Source organism: Odontesthes bonariensis, chromosome 15, assembly GCF_027942865.1.
Source record: "Odontesthes bonariensis isolate fOdoBon6 chromosome 15, fOdoBon6.hap1, whole genome shotgun sequence".
Taxonomy (NCBI): Eukaryota; Metazoa; Chordata; class Actinopteri; order Atheriniformes; family Atherinopsidae; genus Odontesthes; species Odontesthes bonariensis.
The window spans coordinates 18758097-18785540 of record NC_134520.1 but is presented as its reverse complement, the minus strand read 5'-3'; the positions used below and the strand labels follow the sequence as shown (position 1 = coordinate 18785540).

The following is a 27444-nucleotide window of genomic DNA, read 5'->3' as shown; positions in this document are numbered from 1 at the left end:
ATATGTTGCCTCAGAGCCTGTATCTACTGTATAATTCAGCTTTATTGGGTCCACAACAGATATTCCATGTTGACTGATTTCCCCCCCTATACTATCACGGATGCTGGCTTTTTAAGGCGTGTGCTAATCGCCGAAAACAAATTGGTTGGTCCCGCTCCTCTTTAGCCTGGAGAGTGCAGTGTCCATGATCCTGGGTATAAACTTATAGTCTGATTACTACAGTATTCTACAATGTTTCTTGTTGCCATATACTGTATTTATTGAAGAATTTTAGTTTGATACCTTTTTTTAACTTGAAGTTGAGAGATTTTACTATTTATCATTACGTAAAATTCAAAGATATGTATTTGTACAGGTTATTTAGTATTACTTCCATTCAGAAAGGAAAGAAGGCAAACATTATTTTGGCTACAAAGAATAAAAGATAACCTCCAATTTCTTCAAATGGGTTTAGGTTTTACTTTGAGTTTAAACTGTGTCAATGCTACATTTGATAAAAATGTATATAGAATATAAAAAATATTTAAATATTTGGTCTGAAATTTGGTCTTTCACTTCTGTTTTTCAGAGGGTAACAATGTTGTCCTCGCTGGGTTCTTGCTGACTTGAACCTGAACTTGTGGTGCTTTGGAAAATATTTTTAGCAAGGCACATACGGTGCTACCGAACTGTCATCTTCTCACTTCTCTGCTCGAATTGGCGTCGACGTTTCAAAGATTAGACTGTACAAACTATCCAATCCAATCATTGCAAGAATGTTTTTTTGTTTGTTGTTTACTTCTTTTTTTTTGTTGATATATATGTAGGCTTGGGAAAATAACAAAGAAAAGATTATTTGCAGTTGGATTGATAGTGAAACTAGCTAAAGCTATCACTGAGAATGGGATGACACATGTGAATTCAACACTTCGACAAGCTCGGTGAAATAAGTTGCCAAGAAAAGACCGAAAATATTCACATATGACAACCGTAAGTGTGATGTAAACACAACTGTGCTGAATTCACATGTGGGCTTTCGCGTGGCAAATTTAGTAACGGTACTACAAGCTGAAGGGGACTGTAATGACCAGGTTTCAGACACAAGCCTGTCAGATAGCCTGTTCTATTTCTGAATTCCAATCTTTGTACCCACCTCAGTCCTGTGGCAGAAAGTCCCATTACCAGAATGGGGACTGTCAACCTGCTCTCAAGACAGCAGGTAACCTTGGTTACTCTGTGCTCATGAGCTAGATTTGTGTAAGCTATGCATCTGGTATAGAAGAGTTCCCTATGCTGGCAACATGCCTCATGTACAATTAATTAAATTAGATATCGGTTCTGCAGAATATTTACCTTTTTTCACTTTGTTATCCTAGATATACTAGTCTTTAATCTGTTAGTTGCATTTAGTACATGCAACCTACGGTCATCAAAAAGACTAAGGAGCTACAGTTTTGCAAATTTTTTCATGAAAGATTTCATGACTAATATCACATCTGTAAAACTTTCTTCCACTTCTGTGAAAAAGACTCAGTTTTCCACAAACTTATTGGAAAAAGTTTTTTTTTCTCTCAGAAAGTTTTTTAAATGTCATAAAATGTGTTTTTTTTATTTATCTTTATAAAACTCTTTTGAATGTATTGAACATACAAGGTGATTACAGTGGACTCTTGGACAGGTTGGCATACCTTTTAGCTCGAATACACACTTATATTTTTAAGCTGTCACTTCTGTTTGATTAATATATTTTCACACCTGGTGCTCCTTTTTGACAGGGAGTCTTTTATCTTTTTTTTTAGTTTAAATAAATACTTTACTTTAAATGTCAACTTTTATTAATGCATTGATTTAGCAGTTGGAGTTGACTGACTAAAAATATATTGAAATTTGTGACTGAACTGGATTAATTATTCAAGAAAAAAACGACTTTCATCACTGCATACATTTAAATTGTTAACTGTTACTCGTCAATGTCAAGCATTTGTTCTTTAAAGTGTTTGTAAAATGTTCTATTAACAACTGTACACCTGCTCATTAGGACTTATTGGGAGTGAGTCAGAAGGGTTATTAGATAGAGGTACCAATCAGCCTTTCTGCTAATGTTTGAAGTTCTAATAAAAGCTGGAATAGCTGTGTCAAGTTGAAGCTGACTCACTCATAGACTTTCTATAATTGTTTGACTCTATTTTTTTTTCTTTTCTTTTAAATAAAAAAATACATTAGAATTCAAACTATCATTCCCAACACCAAGGCTGTAGCCATTTTCTTTTCCAGGAAAAAACCCATCACCGTTCCACCCTAATCTTTCCTGCTTCTAACATCTAATTACCATAATTAACCCCTTACTTCTCAGCCAAGAAAGCTGTGCCACATCTTGTTCAGGCAGGAACAGTTTAATGTTATCACTGGCTCTCTTGCCCAGATACTTACACAGATGAAGTGGCAGAAGTTGCATTTCTATCAGTCAATTAGCTGATTCTGAAATATTAAATAGCATTTTCTTCTTAAACTGTTTTCTCTTCTAACTGAAGGAGACTATTCTTGGAAAATTCGCAGATATCCATTAAGCAGAAGAAATCAGATTTTATGCCTGTTATGGGTTCTATTTTTAACGGCTGTAATGTGTTGGAGCACTAATGAGTTGGGGGCCACACGCCATTGATCACTGCCTTCGTCATACTGCCATCACGAAGTCCTCATCAGTGCCGGTGTTGTGGTTAACTCTCTCCTGTGGTTCGGTTCCTCTTTTCTTTGTCTTCATTTTCATCATCATCGTCAGTTTTGTCTTCCAGTTAAATGATGTGATGATAGCTGCTGGACTTTTATACACCATATTTTATACACCATATAATAATGCCTTTTAAGTTAAATGCTGACATTCTGTCATAAATCTTGTCTCGTATATTTTGCAGCATGCCATAGCTTTTCGGAGTCTTTTCACCTTATTTGAAGAAGGAGACTGATACTATTATACCTTCGTCTTTTGATTATAGAATCTTCTTCTATCTTAAAAGACTAGAAACCAGCAATAGATTAATCCCAATCTAGATACCTAATGACTACCTTTGTCTGTGGCATTTAGCTTAATTTTTTTTCACAGTTTCTAGTGAAATCTTAATTCTTTAGAAAGAGACAAGAAACATAAATATCTTTAAAAAAAATTACAAATTAGGTTTCTTGGGGGCTATTTTCAGCTGCAGATTATTATACATTTAGTTTGATAATGAGTATCAACAGCCCAATTATACATGTGTGATTGACAAACTTGGGATTTGGAAAATCATTCATTAAAATAATTAAACATGTCACATAGTGCAATGGCGTGGCTCGCAGATTATTCATTTGCTGCTTATTTGTTTAATAAGGGTGGTATAGATAGCCTGTTTTTTTGGATGCAAAGAGAAATAATTGGGGATTCTGGCTGAAGCCATTTTGCTGCCACTATGAGACACTAAGAGACTGTGTGTGCATGTCTTTCTGTGTTTGTCTTTGTTTAGCACTTGATGATATGCACACGGGCATGTCTGAAAGTTTGTAAACCGTTTGGATTTTTTCATATCTCTGCATAAATGTTTTCACTCCTATGAATAGAAGCTGAATTATAGATATATTAAGATGTTAATGAGGAAAATGATCCAGTGTCATTCTCTGTCAGTGGCAAAAGATTTTGTGCACTGTTGTCAGTGTTTGGTTTGACCCCTCTCATGCAGCAATGATACTGTCATCCATCCAAATACGTCCCCATGAGGCGTTTGTGTATGCCTACAATTACTTTTGTAGAATATGCAGCCTGGTGATTCTGAGCGTCTCCGAAGTCACTCGAAACCCAAAAACACAAACCTGGCACTTTGTTTTGGGCCCCCTCAGTATGAAAATAACTTTCTAAACGAGCCCTTCAGATTTTCAGTGTAAACTTCCATCCTTCCTCATGTATTGTTAATCCCTCAGCTAAATCTCAACCTCTGAGCTCCAAACCACATCCACACACATCCCACCTACAAGACAGATGAAGCCCACTTTGCATGGAAATGCTCTGTTGTCACAGCTGTACTGAGGAGGACACATCTTACATCTACCTCTTGGTTTCAGAGGATATTAAAGCCCAGTAGATTAACTATACAACCACTTTCCATTGGCTGTTTTTACAACTTGGTCCAGTTTAGCGCTGGATTTGCAAAGAAACTGAGCCATTTAAGTTAAAAAAAAAAAATTAAGTGTCTGAGAAATAATTTCTTCAGGGTTTTTCTATCTATTCATTTAGCACTAGCTAATGCTATTGGTTTTGGTAATAAAGATGACATACACCAACCTTTTTGAAAGATTAACATTATTGATATGACATTACTTTGTTGATTGAATACTTTCTAATTGAATTGTTTGTTCTGTAAGTCAGACAACCCGTACCTGACTGGATAAGGTATGTTTAAGACGCTGGTCTTCTCCACACCCTTATTTGCTTCATTGGACACTGTGTACTGCTCTCAGTGTGTTAACATTAGATCATCAGCATGTTTCTGATAAAGATGTAGGTCTCCAAGAAAAAATATTTTATGACATTAATATCTACAAAATTGTTAAATGCAGTAATAAATGGTAAACATACATTATGATGAGTTACGCTGTGTATATTTCCTGGCTGGTTTGTGACTGTTGATGAGAAAGCATTGTTTACCAGCATCTGTTGCTAACTTACAGCTACACTGCTAAATAATTTTTCTCTCGGATCAGTAGAGTAACTATAGTTTATATATAAATATATATATAAATATATATTTATATAGAGTATTTTTGGTATGAATGGGGGAATAGCCTTATTATGTTTCATTTACTGCATTAAATTGCACACCAGATGCCCAGGTTTTGATGACAAGTAATGTACGTAAACACACCATATAATATAAACTGGTGTCAGTGACAGCCAACATGACCTTAGCCTACATAAAAACATACATAAACTACTGATTTAGTGTTAAAGCCTTGATGTCTGAACCTTTCCAGGAGCATGTTCAAGTTCAAACTGATATAGTTCCATGGTTCTGTCAGAAACGGTCACTTTCTGTTCATAAACTTTCTTCCTCCCCCGCGGCTCACTCAGCTGTTGTCATGGTGAGGCGAAATCATTAATTTTCTCAACAACCCCTGGAAGGGAAGGGAAGGGAGGGGATGGGCGGGGTGAGTAGTTGCTTATGGTGTCCGCCCCTCAAAATAGCCCAGTCTCAGGAGAGCAGGTCACTGTGATTAAAGCAACAGAGATTTTGACCAAAGCCTGTCTCGTGCATTTCAATAAGACCTTAGGAATTTGTGTAAACTTGGCCATCTACCTTTACCAGTTGGGATGAGGGGAAAGCAAGAGAGACAGCAAGTGGGAAAGAAAGAGAGTAACAACAAAGGAGTTACATTAAACAAGTTGGTCAGGCCAATAACTGCAAGTCAGACACTTGTAGCTCTGAAGCCAGAGATACCTGCAAAAAAGGCCAGTGCAACAAGAGAGAGAAGCAAGGCAATGATATGTAACAATTAAACACAAATATGTGAGCGAGGAGTGTAGGGGGGAGGTGCACAGTGCATCATATGAGGTCCCCCTGCAGTATAACTAAGGGATTGTTATCCAAAAGGAAAGTTTTAAGCCAAAACAGAGTAATTGACAGTGTCTGCATCCCAAACTGAAGTTGGGAACTGGTGCCACATCAGAGATTAAGTTAAGGTCTGTCTCCCACAAGTTAGCCTGCACTCTAACCAAAGTGTCCATGTCAATATACACTACAAACATGTTGTGAAGACCCGACTTCAATAGATCTTTGTTCTTTAAATCCAAGGGGACATCCACTCATACCTAACTGCCCCCCTATTGACTCAAAAACCCCTGAAAAACACCCTTATTTCACCCTCAGAGTACAGTAACTGCTAATGCTAGAGGTTCAAAAGCTTTTGCTACTCACAGATCTGTAGAAATGGATCAGTTTTCTCAACTGTGTTGGATTGTTTAAATATGGCCCCTCTATCTACGTTATGGACTTTGAAAATGTAATAATTTGGGTCATATGGGGATAAGGAGAAAATTCAGAATGGGTCACAAACTTTGTAGCACAGCTGTAAGAGTATATATAAATATATGTACACCAAAGTAGGCATACAATTATGAAACAAATGCATACATTTAAAACTCCTGTAATTTTTGTAGTATTCTTCTATATATTGTCCTTTGAGGATGTGTTTCAATAATATGTGGAACGGAATTTTTTGGCCCAAAGGGAAAAGCTTTTAGATACATGAAAAAGTTTTATCGGTTCATTATTTATTTTGGTTTTGGGGCTTTTTTGTTTTTATAGTACATGTTAAGCTAGAGCAGAATACTTTTCGAAGCTCTTTGTCTTTATCGACCTCTACACCAGCATGTCTGTCATATCTGACAACGTGAATTGGTCACTGCTCTCTTATTTGACCTCTTCGTTGTAGGAATACCACATTCTCATGGGATATAGCGATCATTTCCAGCCAGCACACAGCAGTACGCTATTATGACTCGCAAAAAGGTTTTGAACCCTGTAATTAGCCAAAGATGTTCGCTGCTGTCCCTTTGAGTGGCTTGTTGGCGCTGGATGTTTCACAACAGGTGTTTATTCCCCTCCAGATCGGATGTGTGACCAGCATTCAGTTGGCTGTCCTGCAGGCGTGACCCAGGCTCCACAACAAATGTCATTGCGCTTCTACCCTTCAGTTGACTAATAAAGAGCTGAAGTAATACACCTTAAATATAAAAGAAAGAAAGAAAGATGTAGTATAAAGTTAATATTACATAATATATAAGTATCTGAAAGAACAGGTTTACAACTCACCTAATTACTATTGCATGTAACTGGTGAGCATAGTCGCTTGAGGATGGATGCAATAGCATCTAATTTTTGTTTTCATTATGGTGACTATTGATTCCATGCATGCATGACCCTGTTTCCCTTTCCTTCATCTTCTGTCAGCATTCCATTTGTTATGATAAGGTCCACGCTGAGCAAACTGCATGGGTTGGAAAGAGGTTAGGTGAGGTGTGTTGATCCTGTCGCATTAGGAGACACAGTTGTGTCCTCTCCTCCTGCTCCTCCACTGCGGGGAAAGAGGAGACGCTTGCTTTACTATTCTGCTGCAGACAAAACAGGCTGGGGATGTTCGTTTCCCCTGCGTGACGCGTAGTTGACAGCTTGTTTTGTCAGCGTTGTTTCGGGGAAAATGTTGTGGAAAATAACCCAAGTTCTTTTTCCGTCGTGGTCTTACGCACGCGATAGGATAACGCTCAGGTGGTAGGTGGTCAACAGAGAAGAGGGGAGAGGAGACGGGAGTGATGTGCTCTGAATTAGTCAGTGGACTGCCGCTAGTTTATGTAAAAATCCATGGACCAACCTGGTCCTCTGCTTTTCGCTCAGGATGGCTGAAGACGTGACCTGTTGCAGCTTTTGTCTGAGATCTTAGTGTTTCGGGTGGATTAAACGGAGCGAAATGAATCAATATTTACAGATTTGTTTTAAACGGCGGTTTATTAAATGAAGGGGAGCTGACTTTGACTACTTTCTGGATTTGTGCCCTTTTTTTATATGTAGAGCGCGCTTTAAAAGAGGTAAATCGTCTTGGTATTTTGATTGAGCTTCCTTCTACACCGAGTGGTTGATTTTGAAGTTTAAGAGCGCGGAGTTTTAGCAAATAATCCCCGATGATGGACTGAAACTAATCAGGATCTCACCACCTCGCTGCTGTCACTGAGCGCAGCACCGCGCCCTGCTTTCTAGAAGACTATAACCTCCTTTCCTCCTTCTTCTCACCCTGTCTTCCCCCTGTGTGGCTTGGTTTTGACAGAATGGCCCGCTTCGGAGACGACGTCCCGGGCTTGTTAAGTTCAGGGGATGGAGGGTCAGAGCGCAACCGGAACCGCGATGGAGCGGCCGCGTCTACAGGTGGGATCTCCCCAGCCTTCAAGCAGACCAAAGCGCAGCGTGCCCGGACCATGGCCTTGTACAACCCTATTCCGGTCAGGGAGAACTGCTTCACCGTCAACAGGTCGCTCTTCATCTTTGGCGAGGACAATGTGGTCAGGAAGTACGCCAAGAAAATCACTGAGTGGCCATATCCTTTTCTGACTCACGGTCAAAGCATGCTCACCCAGTATGTTCAATAAATCATATGAATAAAGGAAAGAGGTGAGTAAATTGTTACCAGCAAACAACAACACAACAAAAAAGTCTGATTTTCACAGTATATTTATGACTCTTTAGACTGAATACAATTTTCTCATTAGTTTAACAACTATGCACAGTTTCACAGGGAGCAAAATTCACGAAACAGGCAGATTCTTGGAGGTGTTGTTTCCTCTGGTCAACAGATAAGCAATAATGCATTTCAGCACCATGGACAGCGCGCACACATGTGACATACAAGTTGTTTGAGTGAAGGATTACTTATTTATATAAATAAGTTTAAATGAAAGGATTATCAAGAGGGTATAATTGACCAGATATTACAGAAAAAGTGGGTGTTAGTGGAAAATGGATTAGGGAAACACTGAACTTTCTCTATTAATGGCCGCAAATCTTTTCTGTCAACAATAAACCCCTAAGACCTGCTGTTAACACCATTCTCATTATGAGTGACGTATAGCAGATATAACAAACTCAGCCAGAGCTGCAATTATCAACAATTTGTTCTTTCAGTGGACCACTGCAAAATCTGTGCTTTTATCACTAATTAATATATTCAGTATTCTTTCCGTGTTATATCTTTTCAGGTGGATATTTTTGGTTTTAGAAGTTTAACTTTTAAGGATATCTGTATATATTTTATAGTGAATTGCAGGGATTACAGCCCTAAAATACCCCCAACATAGCTTGTCAAAATATTTCCATCAGAGTACAGACAATCCTCACACAGATATGTGTTACATTACATTATTATTCATTTCCCTTTGTACTGTAACTTGAACAAGTGGCTACATTTCCAAACTTAACGACTCCCTCCTCCATTACTGAAAAGGGAGAGTCTGTTATTCTCTGCCTGTTGCTGAGGACGACCACACACAGATGTCGATTGGTAGCGTGTTTGTGCTGCTATTGCTGCGCAGCTTACCAGGTGTCCAGGCCAGGTGTGGCCTCTTTACAGACTATTGTTCTGTTCCATTCAGCAGCTTCCTGACTGACTGACTGACTGGAAGACTACGTCTTTTGAAAAAAAAAAAAACAGCAAATAGAATAAGCTTCTATTGCTGATCGTAGCTTGCTGTTGTTTTCTCTGGGTTTGCCTCTAGTTAGGAGATTAGATACAGACATGTTTCAAGCAAGAGTTGAGGAAAACACTTGAAGGGTGTGTGTCAGTTATCACATTACAGATATTCTAACCCTTCAATGGTTTGGTCATTGCCAGTGATTATACTATAACTGCACTTACGGGCACATTTTACTTTAAATCACAGTGCTGTGCATGCTGTTGTGACCAGAAGGAAAGAAGCCAGACTGAATAACCTCCAGGTTAATGTGATGTTGTGGAGGGAGTGTCTTATTGCATCTAATGATCTTCACTGTATCTGATTAACGGACATTAACAGAAATTATATGTGATGTTGTCTGATTGTTGTGTCTTATGCTATTACAACTAGTCATTACTCACAGACTCATACTCTATTATATTGTTTGCTAATAAGGTTTTGAAGAAAGTGATGCTGAGCTCTGGTCAATATCCACTGTGACTGTGATGATCGTGTTTCGAGTGAGAACATTAAAGCTTAGCAAATTCGCAGATAAGCAGAAATATTAACGTAGATGTTGCTTACACACAGCCCTATCACGATTATCACAAACTTCAGTCTACACACTTACGCACACACACACACACACACACACACACACACACACATATGTAGAGATTCTGAAGAGCTTTTAAAGTTTTTCCTTGAACACTGGCTTCTCTTTCACTCTTTCTTCATCCAGTCCTTCAACCTGCCCATTTTCAGAAGAGTGTGAATTTTTATTTTCATTTATTTAGTTATTCTTTGGGTTCAAGGCACTCTGAAGACTGACCTCTGGACCATTCAAATATTTTTTTTAAAAAGACTCTTTGCTGTGTCTTTACATAACAGAAATCTTAACAAATAACAAATTGTATCTTAAGGCACTTTGTTACCAGCAGCCTGTCACAAAGACACATAATTTGTTCAAGTTGCTTTAGTTACATCTCCAAAAAGTGACGTGAAATTGAATTTTTTGCACCAATAAGCTGATTTGCAAAGAGGTATTAACAATAAACTTCCCAGCATGGTGGGTAGTGTGGTCTTGAAAGTTTTGAGGAAACTGGACAATTGGAGGACACATAGAACCCGAGAGATGCATCGGACTCCTCAGTCGATTCATCTACTGCTGACCAATGCCTCATCAGAAATGGTCTCCATGGATGGGTGGCTGTCAAAAAGCCATTTTTAAGGAAGAGAAACAGGGAATAAAGGCTGAGGTATACCTAATTACATAAGTACTGGACTGAAAACCAGTTGTAACAGGTCTTGTGAGTCATGAATTCAAATAGAATTTTGTTGGCTAAAATTATTGTTGTTTCCAATCAAAATTGGCTCTTTGCTGAGTTGTCTGTTGTATGTAGAGGTAACACTGGTTCCCTTGAGTTAAAAGCCTTTTTATGCTTGCATGATTCATAGTTCAGCATTAAGTTTTCTTAAAAAGAAAAAAAATCCTCTGAAAATGGTCAGGTACAAAGACTGGACTGAAAACGAGTGAAAGAGCAGAAAGCCTTGAGTACTGTTGCCCAAGACCACCATAGATTTCATCTGGCTCCCTTTGAAGGAATACATAAAGAAATAAAGAGTCTCAAGACTTTTGCACGGTACTGTAGCCTGTAGAATACTGTAGACTCCTAGAACAAAATAATGCTATGATTAAACTGTACTTAAAAGGGTAGTTCCACATTTTGACAATTATGCTTATTTACCATCTTATAGAGACATGGATGATTAATGAAAATGTGCTCTTGTATCTATTTAAAATCAAGATGGGTTCAGTAGATGAGTTAGCATCACTCTGCCCAGGATTATATGATTCACCTACCAGCTCATGTAAATGTCCCCAATTAACATGTTACCGAAGATTACTATCTTTTAATCCACTCAAGTTGTGGTTTTAAAGAGAGTTTATCTACTATTTCTTGGAAAGGTGCGGTAACTTCCTGTAGTTTTGTTGTCACTGTAATGTGAAATACATTTTTTACCCCCTTGTGTTCTGAATTTAAGGAGCAGTCTTCTTAATGTAAGAACCAATGCTTTTACTTTTTTTTTTTTTTTTTTTAACCAACTGCCTGAAAGTAAACTAAATTCTGCCCAAAAATCCCAACCCTTATATGGACCTTTGGAAAAACAAGAACCATGCAGAGCGTCAGTCTAAAACACACAATGGTGCTCACAGAGTTTGAAGTACAAGAGTATATTTACGCACTCACTCACAATCTCTGCAGGACATCTGGTAAAGGTCAGCCTTGTGTTTGGAGCACAAGTTGCTGCTGTCACCTCACTGTAAGAGGCTCCTTTTTCTCTAAGTGCTCAATTAGCAGCAGATGATCAATTCAGAAATCATCCTGATACTCATGGTTGGACTAATAACACTAGATGCAGAGTGGCGTGTGTGGACTTACAAGAGCTTGTTGCACAAGGTTTTCATATTTATTTGAGTGCATTGTGTCTTTTTTAAACCTCTGTCCAGGCTAATCACAACAAGGTGTGGTTAGATTTTTGCATTTGTAGAGTCCTACTGTCAGGCTTGCCTGCCTAAGGGTGCAGTTGATGGAGGCTGATGGAGGCCTGGCAGGGTAGAGACAGGGCTATTGAAGCACACAGTCTCAGGTTAACGTGGCATGCCTGGTGGGGCCTGGCAGCTGCTCCTCTTTTCTGATCCCCACTGGGATCCCCTACAGTGGGAAGTTTCCCATTGAGAAGGTAAACCTCTGAATAATTGATTGTTGGATTTAATAGTTTGTTTCCTTCGTAGCGCAGAAATTCTCATCTGAAAGTTGATTAGCAGACTTAGCTTGATGTTAAGTAAGAAACATTGTGGCAGGTTGATAGTATTGGTCTTCAGCTATGATTTAGAATCATACTTCTCACGTACACATCTTAAAAGGATTTAAAATGCATCAACTGGTAATTCGATTACGGTCACATTAGGCTGTAAATTCCTTTCATATGCCACCAGAGTCTTCTGGAAGTTTAGGCGGGGGCGTTAATTTCCTTCTAACCAAATTGCATCCTTGCATGAAAAATGGAAATGGACAATTTGGAGGGAAATGACCGTAGAGTGTCCAGTGTTGTTATGGTACTTTACTCATCTTTTTTCCAATTTCAGTCAGATTTACTGACTGTTTTTTCACATCTTTATCGAAGGAGGATTCATAAAGTTAAAACGAATGAAGAACTATTGTTTATAGCTTTTTTTCATAGTATCATAGTTACCCCAAATTATTCAAAGCCTTGCCCGGTTTGATTTGCAATATAGTGAGCTTCTGTTTGGCCAACAGGTTTCTTCTGACTGTAAAATAAATGAACATGACAAAAGACAATGAGACACTGTGCTAAACTATAAATGAAAAACAGCTGTTTCTGTTTGTTTGTTACATTTCTCAGTAATCTGTCATAGGGCTCTGATTTACCTTCACAGCAGTCAAACAACTCTTATCATTGCTCACAAGCTTTCCTCAAGTCTCCTTTGGTGTTTTGGATCAATACCCCACTGCAACAATCTCAAGGTCAATAAAGTTCGAGGGCTTTCTTTCTGTCACTCTTGTCTTTCCTTCTTTAACCCAAAATCCCAGTAGCCCAAAAGTTTTGCCAATGAAAACAAAGTATCTCTAACATAAGTGTTTGAGCAATATGTCTCTCTTGTTTATTCTGAACCAGAAGAAATCTATCAGTAAATTAAAAAAACAGCTATGTGTTAAATTTGGCATGGGTATGAAACATTTAAGGCTTAATGGCATAAGAAGGGGCTGTGGGTCAGAGCTGACATGGTTTAGTGGCAAACCTGCAGTATATAAACACATCTTCCTGTACTATGTCCACTAATATTTACAAGATTGATCAGCCAGCTCAAGCAAGCCACTGAGGAGAAATGGGATCAAAGATCGACTGAATTTCAATACAGCAGCCATTCATTTGACAACAACTTTTAGTTTAAGGAATATTTTAATAACAGTTTGTCTTGAATTCTCAAAAGAAATTGAAAAGTTGCAATGTATCAATAGATTTATTCCCCATGCTCAACAGAGTATATTTTCCTCCAAATAGTGCATACACTTGGGTTTTTTCCTGTGTTTATGTATTTACTGCTGCCTCTAACTCACATTTATACCCAGACACATGCCTCAGATAATTCACAGATTTACAGTAAGCCAGGCTCAGATGCCAGCACTTTATTTTTATTTTCTCCTCTATGTAATTATAATCATTGGGGCTCGGATTCAATCTGGGTTTGAACGTATTCACGGATGCTCAGGGCATCACACTTCGTCTCGGTGTCTATTTTTACATGCATGTTTGACGAGTCGAGGCAGAGTGCCAGCGTCACTGTGACTCAGATGGCTCACGAGACGCTTCACTCCTGGAGCTGATAGACAAATCACGACTAAAGTTACACATGAGCTGACGCCCAGAACAGCACAGAAGAGGGGGGTGGCACACTCGTTGAGTTTGTAACTTTAAGTTAAGTTGATGCTGAATTGTTCAGTATTAATTAAAATTCATTAAAGTGAAGGGGAAGTAACGAGTTTAATATGACACCATCTCTCTTTATGAAATAAAAGCCCAACATTGTTTTATCACACAAGGATAAAAAAAAGAAAGTGAAAAAGACAACAGTTGAATAAGAATTAGCTTGATATATAGTGTATCAAAATATAGCCTCTGTGTCTGAACATATGTGAGCACAGAGCTACATCTCACAGATGATTCAGCTGCCCAATAACCGCCTTGAAGCATTGACTTTTAGGGGCTGCAAGAGGAGCCTGTTGCCGTGGATACCTCTCTCCTCTGTCTTTCTATCTTCATTTCCTCACTTTCGTCCCCCTCTTACATCCCTCTCTCCTCTCATTCCCTCCCCCTTTTCAGTTTATTGGGAGGATTTGAGGGAATGTCGGGTGTGGCTGCTAGCTGACGCTGAGAGCCTCCAATGTGCCCATTGTGAGCTTGCTGATTGTTGCCAGAATCATTTTTTATTTTTTTTAAACGCATATACACACCTTCTCCTTGAGATTTAATATGATGCAATTAATCTTATTTTTTTTTTTTTTTCCACCCAAAATTCAGAGCTGATATGTGGTGCAGTCTTGGTTTAACTCAGAGCCACTGCAGGCTAGTGGGAGTATTGTATTTGCTCTGTTTATTTAACTCCTCATCACTCATTTGTCCCTGAGTAACCCTGCTGGCTAGCACTGCCAACACAACATTGATCTGTCCGGTGTCAGTCTTATTTGGTCTCATTGCCTCCTCCACACTATCCTGTTTCGCAAGCTTCTGTTTCTCTAAATAACCATCCTCTTCTCCTCCACTGATCAACCTTCATCCCCCTTATCACTTCCTCCTGTTGCATTCTTCCCTGTAATGTCTGCTTCCCTTTCTCTCCTGTTCTCCATCTCCTCTCTGCAGATTTAAGCTCCCTCCTTTTCCTCCCTCTTCTGCACTTAACAAGGGGAGAGGGGGCTGCCCACGCAGAGCATTAGATAAAAAGCACATTGCAGGCTTAACTCAGCCCCGGAGCAGCTGGAGTTGAACCAACAACCGATACAGGTCTCACAGTACATGCAGTGAAGCTTGTAGTGAGAGTGACCCTGTTAATGTGATCAAATCTCAGGCTTACTACCGTATCCCTCCTTGAAAGCCGCCTGTGATACTCTGGTATATGACTGTGAGTCCCTGTCAGTTGCAGCTGACCTCAGATAAGGCAAAGCTTGTGTCTGGTTGTGTCTCAGCCCTAGCACTTAGAAATTGCCAGTTTGATTCCTTCTGATGCGGAGGGATCAATGTAGCCCTTTGCTTTCTTGACAGTGTAATTGCAGTGCTGTTGGGTTTGGTTAACTGTAATTAAGTAACTTGTGCTCTTTCTTTTCTTAATCCTGTACCTGAATCTTAATTTAATGCTCTCTACATAAAAGAGTAGTCGCTGTCTGTTGCCTGTACATATAATTAGTCGACCACACGGATTACTTTGCTTTGCTCTCATGAAAAAACTTCATCACATTTGTGAATGTGGCATAGAAGCCCTCAGGGAGAGACTGATTTTGCATGTTTTTTTTTTATTAATTTGCATCACTTGAATACATTACTAAAAGGACAATAGTGCTATTACTTTAAATCTTCTTGTTGACAACAAATCTTAGCAGCAAACAAAACTGACCATGAACTCTTCAGACTAATAGATTTAGTCTCTGTCGCCAAAGCCTTCTAACGTTTGAATAAGCCATATTGTTTTATGATTCTCGTGGTAACTGGTTTTTCACCAAATCTGCAGCTTAAGTTCCCAAAAAATACAACATTTGTTTTTTGATGTTTTTGGACTATTATAGCATTTGTTGAAGTGAGTGAGCAGAGTTCGGTGGTGTTCAGAGGCTGACAAATTGATTTTTTTCACATTGGTTGTTTCATATTGACACTAAGAGAAATACACACTCGCTTTCATTGCTTGCGTGTTTTTATTTCAGTTAAGAGACTTTAACAAAATTGTGCCAGTATCTCAGTAAAGAGCTCCTTAACTTCAGACCTCCACTCCGTTTGAGTACATGATCCTCGCCACTATCATCGCCAACTGTATCGTCTTGGCGCTGGAGCAGCACCTTCCTGGGGAGGATAAAACACCCATGTCCAAGAGACTGGTGAGATACCCACACATGGAAACAAAACCCAGACATGACACCTGGGTGCACATACCTGATGCCTCTCTTGCTTCACACCAACAGGAGAAGACAGAGCCCTACTTCATTGGGATGTTCTGTCTCGAGGCGGGGATAAAGATCATCGCCCTGGGATTTGTGTTTCATAAAGGTTCCTACCTTAGGAATGGCTGGAACGTCATGGACTTTATTGTGGTCCTCAGTGGGTGAGTCAAACAGTGTGCCTGTGTATATGTGTATATTTGGATGATGATCTGTGAAACAGGATTAGCATCTTGAATTGAAAGAGATGGGGATTCTGAGAGGTGGTATGAAAATACAGTACATCGTGTTCTTGGGCTCTTCTTAATTGTTTAAGGCTTTTTTCAATGTGAAGCTTACAGTTATTTCTAGAAGGTTTGTGCGCATTTTTGACAGCCTTCATCCTTCTGTACGTTGGAAAGCTTTTTTTCTTTGCTTCGTTATTCAGACTGCTAAAAAAGGAACTTTTATTTCTCTGTGAGTAAAGGTCACATAAAAAATCTGCTTTATTCTGTTTCTTATTTTAGTAATCTTCATATCTAATTTGTTATGCTTACTTAACCTTTATTTGCCCGTGGGTTTTATTGTATGTCCATATAGTTTAAGATCAGTCATAATACACCATAAGCAATGCTTTTTTTTGTTTTTCTTCATTTCTCACTTGGCAATAATTTGCCTAGGATAATTGTCATATCAGATTACACATTCATAAAGACACAAGCTCAAAGTGACAGCAACAGGATGAGTGGCAATCAAGGCATGCCAGAGCTGCAGGTCACATGACTTGTTGGTCTTGAACACTTAGTCAAAAAGCACACCCTGAAAAACTTTTTTTTTGCCATGCAGATTCCTACCATTTGCATGAGCAAAGGTTCTGTTCAAAGTCATTACTTGCTGTGTTCGAAAACGCTAACCGAGTGTTGCTTGACTGTAAGCACTCTGACACCATTTACGTTCAACCTAAGCACCAAAATGTGATGCTGTCTAAGCTGAAGTGATACCAAAAGCAGTTGGTTTGTGGCGTTTACAGCTTTTACCTTAATCTGTGTACATCCAATACATCCAACGCATGGCAGTTGAAGACCTGTTGAATAGTTTGTGTGGGAATCGTATTGCGTTAAAGGACTTTTTTATCACTCATCTTCACCGACAGAGCAGAGAGCGAAATGTTTATGTTTCAAAGGAGGAGCTTGATGAGACAGCAGATTAACCTTGACATCTGTCTCTCTCACATACACACATCCATGAATTAAATATTAATCAGTTCACAGCTCAGAAGTACAAAGGATGGCAGACGGGGTTCTTAGAGAATTCTACATGATTCTGGCAGTTCAATTATTGATGAGGCAAGCTTGGGCTTCTGAATGATACTCCACTCGCTGCTGGAGAGAGGAGGGATATGAGGTCTGGGGAGAAAGAGGAGACATAAAGAGAATTGTTGCGTTCCTGCGTCTCTGGCCTATTGATCAGCTATCACTGAGGACCAAAATTAGTAGCTTAATTAAAACACAGTGACACAGACGCATGCTAATGCATTTCTAATCTCACCTGCCGGAACGGGGGAACAGAGAGGAAGAGTCTAGAGACTGTGCGGCTCTCCTGAGGGTGACAGATGTTCTAATCAGACTGATCTTACTGATGAGTCGTTTTGTTTTTGGTTTATGTGTCTTCAACGACATAGATGGATGGATAGATAGATAGATAGATAGATAGATAGATAGATAGATAGATAGATAGATAGATAGATAGATAGATAGATAGATAGATAGATAGATAGATAGATAGATAGATAGATAGATAGATCTTTGTATGTAATTTTCAGAAAACTATATTGTTGTATTGCAAAATGAGGTCACAATTAAAAACACCTGAAAGCAAACAAACAAATCAAACAAAGGTATCAGTTCAACTCTCATCTGCTGTGTATTCAATTTCAAATACCAATTATGACTAGCCTGGCTGACGCGTCCACAATCTCGATGAGATGGTGGTCTGGGAACTAGGTGTGCATTTTCTCGTATTTGAGGCGTGGTTTACGAATGCCTAGAGCCGTTTATTGGGCGCTACGAATGTCTATCAAATGACGTCAGGTTCTTCCCATGCTGCTTTGCGCGCGATTCATAGCCAATTGTATCACTTATACCAGATGACGACAGAAATTCGACGAGGAAGAAGAAAAAAAATGGAAAATAAAAGTAAACTTGCGCTCTAAGCTACTTAAATTAACAACAAAGTAGGCCTATATGCTATATTCTACATGAATTTTTATGTTGTAGAGTTGTGAATTTATTTTGATAATGGAGAAATTGAGCAGCCTTGCTTTGTTGTCTACAGTAGCAGATCAACCCTCATCTTACATTGAAGCTCCCAGCTCCCAGAAGTGACGTCAACGAAGCTTTAGCAGCAGAAAAGCTATCAGGCTTGTGTTGATGATAATAATAAACTCCTGGACTATGTACAAACTTCCAAATGCATCGTTTTGTGAGTACAGACCATATTTGTACTACTGTAGAAGTTTGGTGTCAAGGGATGTGATTTTAGTGTGGTAATTTTGGAGATGCTGCCAGGGTCCGTCAGCGCTTGTACTAAGCTATTTGGGATAACTCAGTAACTCAACTGATGTTCAGCCAATATCGGAAAAACTTAGGGTGGGCTACTTGGCTGGATGTCACGGTTCAAATGACCCCAGGGTGAATCTACTCCGAAACACTTTCTAAGGCTGCATCGAACGGTAACGTTGTGTCCGCTGTCATGTTGGATTAACACTCTACAAGCTTCGGTGTAGCGCATGGACGTCGTCATCATCTTGCTGCCCCCCCGTTCTGTGATTGGTTCCCAAACTCTGGCAAAAATAAGGGCGGTGGTTTCCAGGCTGACTTTGCAGTGAGAATGAAATCGAGCGCAAAGCAGCATGGGAATTCCCAGGCTAAATTATGACTTACCGAGGAGACATGCCTGATCTGGATGAAAAAGCCTTCCAGGTTTCATTTTAATAATGTTCAGCATGATGAAGTGAGCTGCAGATAGAACCTTTTCTAAATTATCATTCCGGCCACAGTAAAGATAGATGAATGCAAATTTTCTGCCTCTGTTCATTCTGCACTCACACGTACATGTACACACTCACTCACCTACAGGCCATCATGCAACTTTATTAGATTGAATGAAGATTATGAGATCTGCTGATAACATTCGATGAGTCACCAGTACTCTCTATCAGTTAGTAATTTGAAGGCCTCTGCAAACCTCCAAAACACCAAAGCTGAACAGTCCTCATATTCCTATATAATTGCTTGTCAGTTTAAGTCTATTTTCATTTGGTCTTATTGAGCATTTTATAACCGTGAAATCCGGTCCTTTGTTTTCATTTAAGAATCAGTGTTTGGTTTTTTTTTTGTTGAGTATGAAGAACACTCAATCCCAGGGCTGCGCTGATGTCACAGCAGAAAGATAAGAAATAAAAAAATCGAAAGTCAAATTCAGTTTTTTCAGTGTCTGTGTGCTCTGACTAATACTGACTCTTAACAAGGACACATGCACTTCTTATCATACTGCAGCAATTTGCCTCATTGATAGAATTTAGATTTGCATTTTGGGAATTTGAGCAGGAGTCGGTCAGTGTAAAAGAAAGGAGGCATCACCAGTACACCAGTACCCCAGAAGTGAGGCTTGTCCAGTCTCACTTCAGAATGTGAAATAGTTTCATGTCTCTGGAAGAAAACCTTGTCACCAAAAAACTTCTACGTTTGTAAGATGCAACATATCTAAAACTAACCGACTGTAAATGACAGTGAAGTTACATATTGACTGTATAACATGTATGTAATGCTATTGTGTAATGTTATCAGCCAGTTCTTTAGGAAAACATAAATTTGGTATCCCTGTTTCTCCAACTGCCATTTTACAGTTTTTTAAACTTCTCTGGCATGGGGCTTTGTGACGGACCAGGAGAGAAAGGACAATAGGTTGAAGGTTGTTGTGGTGTAAAACTGAATAAAACCTTTCAGAACTGAGAAAAAGATGTCACACTGTGACAAAGTGAGAGAGAAAACTCGCTGTCTTTTGACTCAGAAAAGCAGAAAAGGTGAAATCATAATTATCCGTGGGTTATAAATATTTGTAAACAAAGATTCATCTTAATTACGTGGAGCATAATTACTCTGTGTGCTTGTGGTGCGTACAGGTGCAGTCACAAATTTTAGGCAGCGCTCAGATGTTTACAGAGGGGTCCCCGTGGATCCTCATGGACTTGGACAGATGATGACATTTATATCGAATAGACCCACATGGTCCCTTGTGAACCTTTGCAATCTCTTGCAGGCATGAAAAGCATAAGTTAGGCCAGTCTATTTTATGTCATTTTTTGGTCTTTTTATGCAATGTTGGTGTCTACTTTGTTTACAGAAGTGGAGACACAGAAAGGCAATTTAACAGAAATACAATGCAAGGTTCTGAAAAAAGTGTCAAACACAACATTATGGAATGTTAGACTCTTTGTTAGCAAACTTTTGAAAAGTACGTGTGGGTCCTAATCAAGACCCACCTTTTTCTGCCAATCAGCCAGAATGCATTGTGCATTTTGACAAGTTATGCAGACCTCTTTTTAAGCCCTAAATATATTAAGCGGAAAAACACTGTGAAAAAAATCAATTCAGATTATAGAACTGGCAGTAAACTGCTTTTAAACCTGTTGGGGCTTCAGGCAACGAGAGATTCATTCTTGTTACACTCGCAGGTTCGGCTTCTCCCTTCGGGCTCGGGTATACAGCCAGTAATCACAAAGAAAGAAAAAAACTGCCTGTTCCATCATCATCAACCTTTCAGCCTCTTAGTTAAAACTGTAAAATAAATAATAATTTGATAAAACCTATTGCAACACAACAACCCTGCAGTGAATCTTGAAGCCTCCTATAATGCATTATGATTTTTAGTCACCGCTTATTCAACAGTGGTGTAGAAATGTTTGCCTCTTCAGGCATGACACACAAGTGTTGGCTCAGATTGCAAAGCGTGTGAACCTTTCCTCAGTGAATACCCTGACTCACTCAACATCATGTGTGTAATTATGGAAGCATTTGCTTACAGTGTCAACGTTGGAAGCCATGATTACCTCAGCAAGCCACCTTAGTGTTTCAAGATGGCCTGAGAGAGTGAGTAGGAGGAGATATGAAAATCCAGATGGCATTTCTTCAAAGGCTGTTTTTGTGCAATTGAGGGCTGCTGTGATTTAAATTCGAATGGGGGGAACCAAGGGGTTTTCTCAGGTCATCATATGTTCTGTCCACCAGCCAGTTACCACTGCTAAAAGAGGCAAGCTGTGAGGCAGGGTCAGAGAACAGAGCAGGTGATACCAGGAAAAGAGAGCAGGATAAAGAAAGTGAAAAAACAGACGAGTGAGAACAAAAAGAGTGAAAAAACAGAAGAGAAGGATAGAGCTGGGGGGAATAAGAAGGATGCCTCTATGTGTAATCGTACATACTAATTTATACTCTAGCATTGTCATTGGTTGGTAAACCCTCCATTAGACTGGCAACAGTTGACAGAAGGCAACGCCCATCAAGGGTTTGTGTCACCAATAAGTGCCAAACGCTCGGGGGGTTGGTGGAAGAAATAGAGTTAGTGCACAGGGAGCAGATAAGGGAGACAAGCTTTTTTTTTTTTTTACTGTAGCTGATATGAACAGGATCACTATAGAGCCTATGTAATCTGATGCGGTTCAGACTATTTCTTCAAAACTGAGCTCACTTTCCTGCTATCGTTAGCTTTGACCAGAAAATGTTCTTTAAAAACAGTAAGTCGAGGGGAGAGGAGAAGAGAGGTTTGGTTTGAAAGGTCCCATTATTTAAGCATTTAAACATAAAGAAATCACAATAAAATCACTTTAGTTAAAAAAATATTATTATCAATTAATGCTATTATTGTAGAAGATACCTTAAGATAGCATCTTCAAGCAACTCACTCCTTGCAATGGTTATGTTGGTAAACATTGTTATGTATATTAGCTTTACAATCAAAGCTAATATACCTCGGTGAGGTCAATAAAAGTCCTTCCAGCAATCTGGCTGTACAGCTTAACAATCAAATCCATCCTTTTTCCTTTTAAAAGTGAGAGACCCAAACAAGCATATAAAATAATAGGTTAAAAGTGACTGAATGAAACAAGAACAAAATATTTCCCTAAAAGAACAGTCGAGTTTAAAACTCCTGTGCTTTGGCACATACAGCATCTGTATTGGCCTCAAATGGCATTTTGTCATCCAGTACTATCCCAAAAGTAGCATGCATATAAGGAAATTAGAAATGAGAAGATCTTTGGCAGTAAGTCTGAACAGCTTTTTTTTTCCGAGAAGAAAAAGGTTTATTTTGGTATAATATTTTGGTATATTTGTTTGCCATGTAACTAAGAGCTTGTCTGGTTGTCTCAGAACTTGAGTATTAATTAATCCAAAGGCACAGTCTTGCTCTACTGTGCACACATTCAGTCTTCAGTCTTTACTTCCTATTTCATCCACTGCTGATTGGAAAGAATGGCTAACTCAAGAGCTTCACATCTATCACAGCATCTCCAATATTAGAGAGCAAAGCATAAAGGCATGATGCAGTTTTTTGTGTTTCATGGGTTAATTAGATTCACATTTTCATTACAGTTTTTTTTAGTTTGTTTGTTTTTTGTTCATCTGTCCTTTTTTCTTTTCCTTCACTTGCTTGTTTCCTTGCCTTTACAGTAACTACCTTCTAATATGTTTTCCTTTAAGTTTAATCTTTTGTGCTACCTCCTTCTTTACCCCAGCAAAAGCCTGCAAATTTGACTTTCGTCAGTCCGTGTGAACACGCTATGACTGTACATGACTCGCGTGTGTTTGCCGGTGTGTGTGCTTGTATATTCTTTCTATTCAAGCATAAGATTCAAATGTGCCATTACTGTATTTATTTTTGCCAATAATGCCTTATGTCTGTTTGGCATTCATACACCTCTGAGAACTGACCATATCATCTGTCCCTCTCTTTCACACACACACACACACACACATGCACAGACGTGTCCTCTCCAGTCTCATTTTCCATCTGTTGTCTGATCGATTGATGAGTTCAGACACAGCAGGGGTGGAAATGTCCCCCTGAGCTGTTACCGTGGTGACTGAGGACCCTGCCCCAGGTCAGGCTGTCACTGGCTCCAGTGCTGCTTTTTCAGTGGTCAGTGTCTCTACAATTAGTTCAGACGAGGACGGATTTGTATCTTCTGCTGGGGGGAATTCGGACATACGACTTCCCTTGTTGTCTTGTCCATGCATCGAATAGATGGAGAAAACGGGCTCGCAAAACTTTTCTTTCATGTTTCAACACGTCTTTGTGTCACTAAACTTGAATATGAGGAAGTTGAAGCAGGAACATATCAGTATTTCTCATTAGTTACATTAAAATGACATCCTCAGTACAGAAGTCTTGTTTTTGCTGTGATTTCAGATCAAGTCAGTGAATCATGATGATAATGCTGACTAGCTGACAGTCTAACAAACTCACTTTCTGTCCCTGGACACCCCTTTCTCTCTATATTCCCCCATTGTAGCCGTTATAAAGAGGCTGAGTACGCCATGACACAAAGACTGTGCCAAGGGCCTTTATCCAGTCTGATAAGAGAAGATGAGGTGCTACACTGAGATTAAAGTGGTTCTTTCTCCTCCCATATGACCTTGCAAATCCAGTTTGAGCCAGACAATGTCTTTGTGAGAATTGAATTCATGCATGAAGTTTTTTTTACTGACATTTAAAATGTTTTTTTTTCTTTTTTTGCTCAAGTAAAAAACATTTGAAACAAGATGCAAGAAGAACAGAGCACTCACACAACTTGCATTGTTGTTGAATCTTCCCAGACAGAGATCAGAATGCAATGCCATGATTCAGATCCAGATGGAGGCGCAGTAGGTGTCAGTGTACTCTTCAACTCATGAATGAAGACCTTGCAAAGTTTATACGGCAACTGTTTGTTTCTTATTTCTGATCTGATATAATAGTTCCAGGGAAAACAGAAATGTTCATGATGGAACTTATTGGTGGAGTACAGACACAAAAGATGGAGAAAATTATTTTGAATTTTTAGATCGTATTTAATTCCAAAAATACATCAATACAAAACCAAAGCTGCTCTTCACGAAGGTGCCTCAGCCAAAGCTTATTTGTAATAGTTTTTGAACTGTAGTGATGAATGGCTACGACAAAAGCTAGAACCTGTTTCCTATCTACTCTCTTCACTTGGTTGAATGAAAAGGATGATAAGAATGAGTAGAGTATATGCTCTATGGGTTTTGTGTGAATGATTTCCTTATGAAAGTGATGTCAAGTGGAACAAAGAGAGAGATTCAGGAGTTGCAGGGAGTTTGAAATAGTCATCCCCAGCCTCCTATTTATACTTCTCAGTTTCAGTTGTTCTCTGCCAGATTGTTCTTGTTCTCTTTTGTCCAGCTTTCCAACTGTTCTTGTCTTGCGGTCTCGTCTTGTGTATGGCTGCTCGCTGCCCTTGGTTTTTAGTTCTGGTTCGATTCATTTTCAAATTGTTGTGTTGCTAGATTGTTTAGCATCTTTGACTGTGTTTTTACCCTTATCTTCTGCTGCCTGCTTCTAGCCTGTAAATTTGCTTTGCTAATTGAATTTTGAAATGTTAACTGCCTGCTACCTGCATCTGGGTCCCAACCTGACACCATCATCAAATGCATACCTTAACTTGTGATTTCACAAAATTAACAAAAAAAATAAGGAAAGAGTATTAAACAATATTGCAGTGCAGTAAGACTATAAGTCATATTATAAGTTAGTGAAAATAGTCACTGTTGCATGCTTGGGAATTTCTTTTGAGACAGCAGCCAAAGCGCTCTGAGTTAGAAGAAGTATGGCGGAATTGTGAAGAGGGAACTAAGCTCAGCTAGCTGCTTGCAGGGAGTACAACAACAGATTAAATAATTGCTATCTGAAACAACTCAAATCTAAAATAGATTCATGGCAGTTTGAGTGAATGCTGTGTTGTAGATGTTTCACACCCTGTTAACTTTGCATCACAGTTATTTGCTTTGTCATCGGATTTTCTGAACTGCAGAATGACCGTGTTGCAACGTTTTTTGCGATCCATGTTGTTGCGTTATGTTACAAGACAGACTGTGTCACACTGACACTCTCAATACAACTGTCTGATGCAAAAGTGACATGGTGTAAAAATCTTCAACATAGCATTTTCTTAAACAGCTATGACTTTTTTAAGTTTGGAGTTGTTTAAGATGTTGAAACAGTTGCTTTTCTGGTGGCTGTGTTCTGAGTAGTTGTTAGCTATGTTCCCCTGTCAGAATTTCTTTCTGATTCTCCAAACTGAGAGCGCTCTTACTGCTGTCTACTACAAGTAAAACACTGATCGCTTGGAGGTACTTCACACAACCTAAATTTGAAAAAATAGAATGTCTCTTTAAATAGCATCTGCCCGTTATAATGGTAACAACTGATAAAAAACCATGTAATGAGCTGGTTGTATTCAAAGCAGGTTCCATACTGCCTTTAGATGCATTTAATTTAATTAAACCAAGCATTCAAAATAACTAGTACTGAAGCAGATTTACACAAATACAGTAGGACTATCTTTAAGAATCATCATGACCTATAGAAAACCTATTTTAACCCCAGCTGAAGTCTGACTATGGTGAAAATTACAGTAAATCCTTCAGCTAATTCACCTACTATACTGTATACCAGTGATACTCACTATTTTTTCCACAAGAGCCACATTGGCAGAGCAAAATCAAGGGAAGAGCCACTTTTACGACAACATACTAAGTCCCCTTTTGCAAATATGCATTTCTACATATAAAACATCTTTATATGTTTCTTTATACAAAAAAAGAAACAACACAGCCAATACATTTTCAATTAAGACCACATTTACCTTAATACTAGGATGAGCGGAAGCTGGCATGCATGTCTTGACTTTCTTCATGTTGTATTTGTAGTTTGTTGTTGTAATCATAGTGAGACATTCAAGATGAGCATGGTTTTTGTGCTGGTTTTTGCCCTTTTTTAATTAAAAACCGATCAATGGTGCCTGCATCTCGCGCTGGCTAAAGGAGCTATCGTGCACTGCGGTCAAGTGTGAGGTGGTTTAAGCGGGCTGCGTTGCCAGGTTTAACAGTGCCCCCTTTAGGAAACACCATTAAGCCTTAATTAATACTTTATTGTTTAATACTTTATTTAATTTATTGTTACCATATTGTTATAAGCTACTATGCGAGTGTGAGCCACCAATTAAAGCTTGAGGAGCCGTATGTGGCTCGCGAGCCGCGCAATGAGTATCTCTGCTGTATACTATTACAACCTAGAGATGCTGAAAACAACATAATATTTAATAACAACGCAACATTTAAGGAAACAATGTGACTCTGAAAATCCCAATAAATAGCTCATAATATTTTGTCTGAGGTCTCTGTAGTAACAGTACTACAGTAAAAGGATAAAAAGAACAATAGAAAATCCTACAATGCTGCTCACAATAATGCAGTGAGATAACATTGAATTATGAACATGTTAACTTGTCAAGCCAATTGCACATGTTTGACAAGTAGATAAAACAAACAAGTCTGCTTTCAATTCACTTCCTGTTATCTTTTTAGATATATTTTTTTTGGTCCCAGTCACTTTTTTTGTTACTTTTGCTTTTCAAACAAAAACTATGTGCTAAGTAACATTTTTGACTGTAGGGGCCATATTTGTAAAACTGTGTTCGATCTTTAGTTTAACTTAGTCTTCAGATTATTTCTGACAATGTTTTTTTATAACCTATCAATAAAGGATGCCGATGACAAAAACGCTACTTACTGTGAGTAGATTTGAAGTGTCCCATTTATAACTAACACAACTGGGATTTATGAATCTCAAAGTAAGTTGAAGTGGTAACAACTACCCTAAAATGTCCCCTCATTGTGTCAGTACGAAGGGGATATTAGGTAGAAACAACTTATCTTCTTAATACATTTTCTATACCTGAGTTCACAGCTACATAAAAATGCTAAAGACGCATCAAGTCAGACGGCAGTTTGAATTCAGGATTTAAACCGCTAACTGTACACTCCACAAAATGAAAATAAAAAGTCAGTGATGCAGGCTTTTCAGGTAGTCCAAAAAAAGTCCTCATCCTTACTGAGTGATCATCCTTCCCAGTGATGCCAGTGCAAAGAATGAGTGCTTTCTATTTGAAAGGGGAAAAGAGGGTTAAATGACGCTCGGTCAAAACTGTCAAAACACAGATTGTAAGTGATGAAAGGCTGTTAATCCAACAAACAGGAGTGTTAGAGGTGTCTCCATCCCCACAGGAGTTGGCAAAGATCAGTCGGGTCATCTGTCAAGAATGCGAGACATTAATAGTTTGTAAAAGGCAGAACGGTCTTAGCTGATGTTGACATAGTTCAAGCCTACCAGGGCTATCAAGCTGTCTTTTTGCCATTGCCAACTCCACCTTCATCAACAGGAAATTGAACAACTTTCTCTTTAGGCAACAGTGTCTGTGTC

The 27444-nt window shown here is 38.9% G+C and overlaps 1 protein-coding gene across 1 annotated transcript in view; it reads left to right on the top strand.

Annotated features, from left to right (window-relative positions):
* Positions 1 to 27444, top strand: part of cacna1ea (calcium channel, voltage-dependent, R type, alpha 1E subunit a) — a 109749-nt gene that overhangs the window by 26447 nt on the left and 55858 nt on the right. The window contains exons 3-5 of the mRNA XM_075485342.1: positions 7822 to 8088; positions 15762 to 15867; positions 15952 to 16091. Of these exons, the coding sequence (XP_075341457.1) occupies positions 7822 to 8088; positions 15762 to 15867; positions 15952 to 16091 (513 nt within the window). The remainder of the gene's footprint in view (positions 1 to 7821; positions 8089 to 15761; positions 15868 to 15951; positions 16092 to 27444) is intronic.